Raw genomic sequence first — 11429 nt, 5'->3', positions numbered from 1 at the left:
TAGGTGCGGCCAAAATTAGTGCTTGGCATTGGGCCAAAAGTGGCCATGCGTTTGATGGCAAGCTTGTACGGCTGAGATTTGCATCTCATGAAGAAGGGCGGTCGTTGATTGTCGCAACCCTTCGTTTGGCATCCAGTGGCATGTGGTAGGGCCGACATGGTTTTGGCATGTTTTAGGCGCGGCCAAAATTAGCGTTTTGGCATAAACCGTGATATTTGGCCTTGGGCCGGAAGTTTCCATGTGTTAGGTGGCGAACTTGTACGGCTAAGATCTGCATCTCAGGTGTAAGGGTAGTCATTGATTGTTGCAACCCTTCATTTGGCATCCAGCGGCATGGTGGTAGGGCCGCATGGCTTTGGCATGTTTTAGGCGCGGCCAAAATTAGACCGTGATGTTTGGCTTTGGGCCGGAAATTTCCATGCGTTAGGTGGCAAACTTGGACGGTTGAGATATGCATCTCATATGGAAGGGTGGCCATTGATTGTTGCAACCCTTCGTTTGGCAGCCAGCGGCATGGTGATAGGGCCACATGGCTTAGGCATGTTTTAGGCGCGGCCAAAATTAGGGTTTTGGCATAAACCGTGATGTTTGGCCTTGGGCCGGAAGTTTCCATGCGTTAGGTGGCGAACTTGGACGGCTGAGATCTGCATCTCAGATGGAAGGGTAGTCGTTGATTGTTGCAAGCTTCGTTTGGCAGCCAGCGGCATGTGGTAGGGTCGGCATGGCTTTGGCGCGGAGATGTGGCTGGCATGGTATGCCATTGGCACTGTGGTGCGGCTGGCATGGTTGGCATGCCTTGGCGCGGAGATGTGGCTGGCATGGTATGTCATTGGCACTGTAGTGTGGCTGGCATGGTTGGCATGCCTTGGCGTGGAGATGTGGCTGGCATGGTATGCCATTGGCATTGTGGTGCGGCTGGCATGTTTGGCATGCCTTGGCGCGGAGATGTTTCTGGCATGGTATGCCATTGGCACTGTGGTGCGGTTGGCATGTCTTGGCGTGGAGATGTGGCTGGAATAGTATGCCATTGGAACCGAGGTGCGGCTGGCATGGTTGGCATGCGTTGGCGCGGAGATGTGGATGGCATGGTATGTCATTGGCACTGTGGTGCGGCTGGCATGGTTGGCATGCCTTTGTGCGGAGATGTGGCTGGCATGGCAGGCCATTGGCATGGTGGTTCGGCTGGCATGGTCGGCATGCCTTTGGCGCGAAGATGTGGCTGGCATGGTATCTCATTGGCATTGTGGTGCAGCTGGCATGGTTGGCATGCCTTGGCACGGAGATGTGGCTGGCATGGTTGGCATGCCTTGGCGCGGAGATGTGGCTGACATGGCACGCCATTGGCACGGTGGTGCGGCTGGCATGGTCGTCATGTCTTTGGCGCGGAGATGTGGCTGGCATAGCATGCCATTGGCACGTTTGGATAGCATGCGTGGATGGCATGTGTAGAGATGATGCCAGTCAGTATCGAGGGCTCTGCCGTGGAGCATGGCATATACGTAAAAAAGATAACCCGGTAATTTTACGCAGACATGTTGAACGGTTCAATAAATGTGCTAGTGGCGACATTATTACTCAAGTGTGACATCACTGTTTGACTAAGGTTTTACCAATTTAACCCTAAGCTAAAAACCACCATCAACATCTGGATCTATCGTTTGATTTCATCATCAGTTTAGATCTTAAATCAATCATAGGCTTAACCTGTAGGAGGAAGATTTAAGTCTTCAATTGAGTTGAAGCAACTCTTAGTTGGTGTGATACCATCTAAGGGAATTAATTGCTCAGAGTCTTGCTGGGATTCAAGAGGTGTAAGGAGTGCAATTGTACCTGAATCAGTGGGAGACTTAGTTCGGGATCAACCACATTCCAGACCGAAGTTAATTGGTAGTAGGCTAGTGCATGTAGTGGCTTAATACAGTTTTGTGTTCAATCTGGACTAGGTCCCGGGGTTTTTCTACATTTGCGGTTTCCTCGTTAACAAAATTTCTGGTGTCTGTGTCATTATATTGTTTATCTTTATAATTGAAATATCACAGGTTGTGCATTAATCAATCACAATAGCTAGGTCCAACCTTGTTAATTGGATAAGACTTTATTGATCCTCGGACATTGGTCTTTGTTACGTACAGTCTAAGAACTCTCTTTGTAGTTAGGTTCATGGATTCAATTCTGTAAACTTTCTAACAACAAGAGAGAGAGGGAGAGATTTATATAACTCTAGGCAGTTTCCTTGATTGAGTTTTTACTCTCGGAGTTGTGTTGAGTTAGTTCATACAAATTGCCGACGAAAAAGTTGGTGATGTATTTTGGTTCCCCAATGTTTTCAAATCAGTTCGTCCAAGCGAGTTAATTGAGATTTAAAAATTAAGTCTTTAAATTTATATATAAGCTGATGTTTGTGAACTAGTACGTAAAACAATTTGTGAACTTTAAGAACTAACTTGACTACTCCTTACTTGCATTATTCTTTGCATTATTCATCATTATACTAAATTCATATGACTTGTCTCAGTAGACATGATGGAAGATAATATGAGTAAATAGCATAGTTAGTCTTTACATACTTATGTTGGTGAAGTTTCCATTGATGTCGTTGTTCTTCAATTTTCAATCTTCAAGGTCGATTGGTGAATTCTGATACTCAACTACCATGCTTTGCTAATCCGAGACTGACTTTAGTAAACTATAAATCAAGTCATAATTCAAACATAATAGTCCCAGAAGCATATTATAAAGAAACATACAAGATAACGACCAAGTTGCTGACAGCACCGGAGAAACATCCCAAACAAATCATAGAATATACAGAACTTACTGCTTCGCTGGAATATCTATCCCAAGAACTCAGTAAGACACGACAAAAATAGTTCAATAGGAGTCGGGGCATACTGAAAGGCCCTCAGACCCCGGATATCCCATTTTTTTCATTCGGCAGGTACTTGAGCCACAGAACGAAAGAATGCCTAGATTGGAGGAACCTCGTATAATAATGCATAAATGGCAGAAACCTACTTCAATACATAAAGACATACTGAGACATAGTGCATGATGGAAGCGATGTTCAGCACGGAGGAACGAAGAACAGCAGCGAAGAAACCATATAGCAGTCCAAAAAATGACAAAAGAACCATAGCATGAAAGCGCATCAATGAAGATAGCCGATCAAAGAAACACAATGAAAACTCACCTCCTATTTTGCAGGAAACCACTTCAAGATTATGGACCAACCGCACATCTGAACCTGCAGTTTATATATCCTTATGTTGGGTTTGGTCCTAGTTATTGAAATTAGCACATGAAACAAGCCTATTTATTTGAACGTGGGTATTAAGTGTACTTGTAATTGCCTAGTTGTGTACAAAGTCGAAAGGTAAAAGAGTTAAATGTTAAAAATGCAGGTAAAATGTGTCGTTTTTGTAATGTTTGATAATACCATCTTGATTGATATACTAATTTTTGTCTCATAACAAGACTGATAAGACTTTATGATTTTACAGGATTTGGCAATATCTCACTGTTTGTTAACAGTTGGATATCATGTTGCCGCCATTACGAAGACTTAATTCAAAGATGCTTTTCTATAAATTTCTATCCTTTATTTCAAAACATAATCCAAAAGGAAGATACGTTTAGTGCTAGCAAATGGTAATGGAATCTCAAAGGGGTTATTACATAATTTTATTATTTGACTTTAATGAAATAGTCAAGTAAATAAAAACAATCCAAGAACCGGCGAATTAATGAAAAAAATAAACAAGTTGCAAAGGAAGAAAGAAATTTCCTTAGAAATATTAAACAGAATCCATATTAGATATACTTGTTTTAATTTGACTTAGAGTTTCCATGGTTAACAATGGTAGTAGTTCTATAAATAAGACATTTGTCACTTCCTCATTATTTCACAAACTCTTTTCATGAATAGAATCAAGTAACCAACTGAAGTTTTCTTTAATATTTAAGGTTTTTTATACTTTACTTATATAATTATATATGAGTTGGTTTTTATTTCAACACCATAACCTTGATATTCTTTTTTTGTTCATGAACGAGAATCATTGCGAATAGAAACAAGCAAAAAAGTGAGACAGCTCTCTTTTTCTTCCATTCCCTTCTTTTCTTATTTTTCACTTTTAAGATACCTACGTCCGTTGGTAAGAATTAAGGGTTAAGTTGTTGTTTCTCGACAAAATACTTGTTTTCTCTTGGCTTTAGAAACCAACTTACATACACTCACTACTTCATTTCATTTCATCATATTTCTCTAAAATGACAAGAAAAAGATCACAAAACAACGAGGTGAAAAGTCCTACTTCCTCCGCAGGTTCTGCCAACGATAATGACAGTGCTACTGCTAACATCTCTAAAGATCAATACCAGTTTCTACCCATAGCTAACGTGAGTCGTATCATGAAGAACTCGCTTCCTTCAAATGCAAAGATATCAAAAAAAGCTAAAGAAACAGTTCAAGAATGTGTATCAGAGTTCATTAGCTTTGTAACCGGTGAAGCATCTGATAAATGTCAAAGAGAGAAAAGGAAGACAATCAATGGAGACGATCTTTTATGGGCTATGACTACACTTGGTTTCGAGAATTACGTCGGGTCTCTAAAGATTTACCTGAACAAATATAGAGAGGTAGAAGGTGAAAAGAACAATATGGCTAGACATGGAGATGATGATGACCAATTTCCCTTGAAAGAGGAGATAATTAGTAATACAACTAATGATAGTATTAGTGGAAGATCCGTTGGAAATAAAATAGTCACTAATTTTATCACTAAAAGTTCAAAACCTCGTGGTGTCAATGCAGGTTCGTATTCTACCGGGTCGAGACCATGGTAAAATTCCTCTCCATCAAGTCCGAAACCTAATAAAGAATAGCTAATCAAACCCTCTCAAAGAAAAAGGGTTAAAGATGGAAAATAAAACTATTTATTTGTTCGTAACTTATTTAACAGAAAGTCGGATCACCTGTTCCGAGGAAATTATCTCATCCAAATTGTGAAGGCAATGCTAATTTTCGATATATATATATATATATATATATATATGGGAATATGTTTAATTTTCCATTTGTTGTTTACCAGTATTGACTTTGCTCATTGAAGCATTAGTATGTTTTTCAGAATTCTAAGTATTATAGCTTCCTTATAATACTACAATTTGTTTCCTTTACCGAGCTGGTATATGAGAAATATTGAGTTTACCGAGGTCAGATGACGACAGTTACCCCAAAATTTCATCATCCGAGAATTTATTCTCTAACCTCATTTGATAGGATTGAACCTGAATGACAATTATGGATTGGAAAAACAAGGCCGGCCCTTATTTTTCTTTAAAACTGACCAGAAAATGTTATGGAGCTATGCGGCCAAAATATCTGCTTCCTCCATAGACATCGGCATTATGCTAGTCGAAAGATTTCAACACGAAATACCTCCTACCACATACCTAGCATCGTTGTTTGGTGGTTGTTGCTTGAAGCTAGAGAATCAGTTCTGGGTTTCATAAGGTTTGTCACTGTTGGAAACTATCTTTTATGGACGCTGACTAGAGTTCAGCGCAGGATCCCCTGACTAACCGTTCCCCACACTGACAGCAAGTTTGTCGTACAATCCCTCCACAATGCTCTTCAACATTTCTCCCTAGATTATCCAAGTTCTACTTTGAAGAGCCACGCCAACCCCTTCGAAGTGTGTTGCAGTATTGCATTGTACTAAAAAGAGATATTCCAGTGTCAGTGATCTTTATGCTTGAACTCAAACTCAGGTTTTTGGGTACTTCTTGGTTGTTTTACGTAAGGCTCTGAACACATGACTAGTGTGCTCCAGTTAATCTATTTCCTTATCGACCTGAACGGAAAGGAAAAGGAAAAGAAGGAACATGCATAGAACAGCCCACCGTCACTAGAATGAAAGAACTAAAAGAGAATTTCATTCGTTATTCCCCTCAGCGAACTGGCTAGAAAAGTTGTGACAAAAGCATACAAATACGATTCTGCTCATGTAACATTCAGAGTATCAAAGATTCAAAGTATTACAAAATTGCTGTAGATACAGCAGGGGAAAGACCCCCCTGTCAATTTCCGAAAATATTACAAGCTGTCTCTATATTTTCTCCTACATATCTTGATCTGATGGGTAAAGAATAACCTACTCCCTGAAGTTTCCTAGGGTTTTCAGTCGAAGCTTTGGCTAATTCCGCAATAAAGAGTTGCAGAGGATGGAATTTCACAACTAGTCCCATGCATTTCTGAACCAACAAAAGACATTTCAGCTCCTGACAACTCTTCACTGAAATTTCTTGCATATTTTTAAGTCTACCAGAATAATGTAAAGACAATATGATGATGTCCTTTCTGCAGCACTCTAAAGAACCTCGTGTGCCTTCCCGTAATACCTATTTATGAAGGGAGCCTGCATAGTGTAACACCCCAGACAGAAAAGAAAACGAGACAAGATAAAAGAAGTCAGAAGTGTTGTTAGGATAACTCAATTGAACTAAGAATAATCATGCATGCATTTGCTAATTGCCACCCTAGTACAAGGTTAAAGTAATCTGAACACAGATGTCAGCACCCGCAGTGGAGAAGATCATCACTCTAACAAAACTCTTTCTCAGATCATTTCCAAGTGGAACTAACAGTTACATATATACTAATATATAACCAAGTAAGTGGATCTTACTATTCTACTTAAACGAGAACTTTATACCTAATACTAACAGTTATATATAACCAAGTAAGTGGATTTTACTATTCTACTTAAACGAGAACATTATACCTAATAAGTGTGAGGCCGAAAATATTAAAGAAATTACCTTGACTTCTGACACATCTGGAGTATCTGGAGTTTTTACTGGATAAAATTTGTAAAACCTCATGCTCTCAAAAGCTCTCTTGGTCTCTTCACTTGTTTCTTCTTTTGCTTTATTTCGTGCCTCTCTAGCCTACAAGGATTACAAGAACACGCCTCTTATAAGAAAATTAGGATATACTTCACACCTGACCTTTATGGAATCTTCAAGTGTTGTCTGATTTTAAAAACAGCATATATGACTAATGCCTTCCTTAGCGACCGAAAATACATTGCATAAATAAATAACAAAAAAACACTAATTTCTGATACCTCTCGGTTCGCTTTCTTTGCTTCTTTAACCTTCTCCCTGATAAATTCCTGATGTTGCCAAGGCAAAGGTTGGTCGGTCAGGTGAGAGTTATATTATTGATGACTAGAATTTCCCATCAAACAGACAGACATAGTTATTAGTTAGTTACCTTAAACGCATCTTTTTGATCTTCTGTTACTACCTCATCTGTAACTTTCTCATCAACGAACTCCTAGTAACACATTAGAAAAATTTAGAGAGCAAATTAGAAAATCGACTCAGGAGTCGGAACAGAAATAGTTCTTAGACGAACAACGGTCCTCTACCCTAAAAGAGGATAACGAGAACAAAGCTGGTGATCTATACCTCAAGGTCATCAAGTTCCCAATCAAAATCACATACAACCTGCAAAGCAACAAGAATAAAAAAACGTTATTAATCAGAGGTTGAGTATGACAGATTTTCCAGTCAACTGTTAGAATTAAAAGCTGCCAGCATCATACGATAGGCAGGCCGTTGCTTAAGTTGCTCAATTATTTACAGATGTGTACAGAACGACTCACTGGTGGTTCTATTGGAAACATTATGTCAACAACAGTGCTCTGGTCGATTTCTTCCTCCCTGAATGGATTATAAAAATCTGCACACGATATTGTAAATTGTTAAATGGCGTCTCCGCAGACACTGAATGGATCTGATACTCTACTTTTAGAGTATTGATTCCATGGTACTGATCCATGTAAGATGAGCAACTAAATTTTACTACAGGTAAATTTATATAGAAAAAAGAGGCACCATAATTACTTCTACACAATTATATTAGGGTTAAATTTTTGGGCACAGTGATCTCAAAACCAAACACCCTAATAAGGCAGTGTTGGACTAGACCGAGGAGATCAAAAAACGACCTTGCTCCAAGTAAAAGAAGACAAATTTGGGCTATGAACAGGTGGTCGAACAATGATTCGTATAGCTTAGATAGTTTATAGTTATGTTCATTTTCTTATGCTTCTTTGTGGACACTACCATGCCCTAATAAGGCAGTGTTGGACTAGACAGCGGAGATCAAAAAACAACCTTGCTCCAAATAAAAGGAGACAAATTTGGGCTATGAATATAGTTATAATCATTTTCTTATGCTTCTTTGGGGACACTACCATGCCCACCACGGTCAGTATGCGTGCGCAAACATACTTTACAAAATGAAGAACTCTTGTTAGAGAGAGGGAACAACATAACATATAATCATGAACACAACAGAATTGAACAGAAGAATAAATATGTCAGTAGAGATTTAGAACACGCACAAGGTAGACAGTATTCAAACTTCTTCAAATGATCCTCTTTCAGGGATCTCAGAGAAGCTCTGCATTAAACAAAATGCAAGAAAATATAATGATTAGCATGAAACAAAGAACCTACACTAAGTCACTAACTATTAACTAACACTACTCAAACGTAATCTGGAAAACTATTAGAAAGAAAAATAATCCAAACAAATAAAAATCAATACCTTCTCTGTGTACAGCTCCAGATAAAAATATCAGATTTCAATCTCTCAACTTGATTACCCCTGTAAAAGTAAAACAATGCAATACAAATATATGATACCCATTCAAATACATCCAAAGAAAAACTCATGTCACTGCACCAATTCAAATACATCCAAAGAAACTACTGGATAAAAACCAATGATTCAGGCATCAGTCATTAATGTTGCAGAAGGTACCTTTTTTCTAATGGGATGTAAGGAACCCAATCCATTTTCATTTGTTTCATAGGGATAATTTCTTCTGCCTCCCGTTGAACCGAGTTGATACCGATCTTATCAGAAGGAGGGAAATCATTAACAATCTGTTCAGCATAAGGAGAAGGAAAGAAGTCATTACATCATTAACTTGAGTAGGAAGGATGTTAATGCCTTCACAGTTGGCGCCTCTTGTGAATGATTACAATATCTGCCACACTGATACACGTGTCCGCCTATAACTTACAAGTGATAATATGTATCCATACATCTATGTTTGACCACTTGGATATTGACAAATCATCATGTTGACCACTTGGATATTGACAAAATCATCATCAAAGCATCATGTCCAGTTATATATTGTTCGTAACCCTTTTGGGATTACACCCAATTCCAAATACAAAAAGAAATGGCATTGTATATTGATAAAAGCAAACACCATTGACTAGCAACTTACAGCAACAATGACAGGTATACAAACTAGTTTTCCCTCGCCATTCACGGAGAGCAATTGAGCTGCAAAGACGAAAGCAAAGATATCATATTGACAACTATTCTGTTTAATGCTTGGCAGACTGAAAGCTAAAGCATCACTAAGAAAAAAAGTAACTCTGTCTCTGCAGAATTACAAGGACTCAAACATATAATATCACTTACGTTCTGTACAGCCAAATATATAGACTCTCTTTCCATACAGTAGTCCACCCTCTTCAAAAGCATTCTGCAAATCAAAAAATCTTGTTAGTACCTTCTATCCACATTACACCAAGAAGAGAACCATGAGAGGTAATGAAAAGAGATAATAAAAACTCACTTCCAGATTTGAGAAACTCCATTTAAAGCCATAAAGAGTTTCGATCTGATCCCACTGCAAATAACAAACATGTATTTTGTGAAAATGGAAAACAAAACGACAAGAGAAGCTTAACCTCCAACAGATCAAAAGTTTAGACTAAGAAAAAAAATCCAACGAAGACAAAATTCATTCAAACCTCAGTGCCCACTGGAAATGCAGTGGTCCATAGATCCTCCTGCAAAACACAACAATCAAAATAAATAAATATAAAGAGAATGCAAATAAAACTACAAGCCACAACAGTTGGGCATTCAAAATAGAAAACAATAAATAAAAAATAATTTATTGATTAATATATGCAGTAGAAAAAATTCAAGCACCAGTGCAAGGTTAAATTCAAAACACAAATCAGCTAACACAATTAAGATCCAAACTGCATAGAGTACAACATTTCAACGAATTCAAAACTTGCTACCCTAATATACACATCCGTGTATTTTACATCTTTAATTATGAAAACATTAAACTCAAACCTAGAACATTCAAAAGAAGCTTATAAACTAAACCGAAATGTAAAAAAAAAAATATTACACATAATATTTATAACATACAGTACCAAAACCGCCTAACTTTCAACCAGAAATGTAGAAAACCAGAAATTTTCTTTGATTCAGAAACAGAAGTAAAGTAACCTCAATCAAAAGGGGTACACATCATGCTAAAATAAAAACATCGAATCTTGAATCTGAGCACTCATTCAATATAAATCTCAATAAAACACCGCATTCATCGAATCAAACATATCAGAATTTAAAACCACAACAAAAAAGCCAAAATAGAGATAGAATGCAAACCATATTCCGCTTATCCTCAAAGTATTCAGGTTCTTCTTTGGGTTTAGGCTTAGTAACCCTGGGTTTCCTTTCCTTTTTTGTAGTCGCTGCTGTTGATCTTGTAGCAACAGCTTTACCTTTACCTTTAGCTGGTTGTTTTTTCTTCTCAACAACCTCATCTTTCTTCTGTTTCTTATTCTTTGGCTGTTCTTCTTCAGGAACTTCTTCTTTCTCTTTGTCCTCTTCAACTTCTTTAGGAATTTCTTGCTCCTCTGCAGCTTCTTCTTGTTCAACTTGTTTAGGGATTTCTTTTTCAACTTCTTTCTGGTTCGCCTTTCTCTTAGTTCCAGCCTTAGCTTTTCTCGCCATTGTTTCTTTCTTGTGATTGTGAGGAGAAGGAATTAAGTTTTCAAATTTAGGGTTTGAAATTGGGGATTTTCAAACAGATTCAGAAAAAATAGGGTTTATTTTACGGCGTTGAGACAACGCAAGAGTGGATTTGATATCTCTAGAGTAAGAGAGAGAGGTAATAAATAGCGGTGTAGGTTTTTCTTCGGGGATCCAGAAATTTCAAATTTTAGAGAGAGAGAAAGAGTGGGCACGTGAGTATTTAAGCTGCGTATTTGAAAGCTGCGTAGATTTCAGGCTAACGGGTGGATTAGAATTAATTTGTCGTGTTTGGTGTTTATTCAAAGGTCATAAGGGAAAATGGAAGATTAGGTTTAATGTTTGGCTTAAGATGCATCGATTATGGAGCGATGCAGCATCATTAACCAGGATATCCGAGGAAATTTTGTCAGATATTTTTTTCGGTCTCGATGGTGAATGTCACGGATTGGTGGACTCTATTCAAATTTTTTGTCAGATTTTATACTAAATATATCTTAATTAAAATTATTTAAAATATATGAACACTATCGTACAATTGGTCCAGAACCAA

At 38.0% G+C, this 11429-nt stretch overlaps 2 protein-coding genes across 2 annotated transcripts; one reads left to right on the top strand and one right to left on the bottom strand.

The window, feature by feature from the left end:
* Positions 1-4269: 4269 nt before the first annotated feature.
* On the top strand, positions 4270-5008 carry LOC113350881 (nuclear transcription factor Y subunit B-3-like). The gene has a single exon (XM_026594984.1). The coding sequence runs from the start codon at positions 4270-4272 to the stop codon at positions 4843-4845; it is 576 nt and encodes a 191-aa protein (XP_026450769.1). The 3' UTR covers positions 4846-5008.
* Positions 5009-5915: 907 nt separating this feature from the next.
* On the bottom strand, positions 5916-11055 carry LOC113347458 (protein HEAT INTOLERANT 4-like). Its single transcript, XM_026591117.1, has 14 exons — positions 10511-11055; positions 9853-9891; positions 9675-9728; positions 9518-9581; positions 9318-9376; positions 8840-8964; positions 8624-8683; positions 8418-8476; positions 7674-7750; positions 7477-7515; positions 7280-7342; positions 7131-7178; positions 6823-6951; positions 5916-6419 (listed from the first exon to the last, which is right to left on the bottom strand). The coding sequence occupies exons 1-14, from the start codon at positions 10856-10858 to the stop codon at positions 6372-6374; spliced, it is 1212 nt and encodes a 403-aa protein (XP_026446902.1). The 5' UTR covers positions 10859-11055; the 3' UTR covers positions 5916-6371.
* Between the last annotated feature and the right edge of the window lie 374 nt (positions 11056-11429).

The sequence above is a fragment of the Papaver somniferum genome, chromosome 2 (assembly GCF_003573695.1).
Source record: "Papaver somniferum cultivar HN1 chromosome 2, ASM357369v1, whole genome shotgun sequence".
NCBI lineage: Eukaryota > Viridiplantae > Streptophyta > Magnoliopsida > Ranunculales > Papaveraceae > Papaver > Papaver somniferum.
The sequence above is the reverse complement of the archived record's forward strand: the minus strand, read 5'-3'. Positions and strand labels throughout refer to the sequence as shown.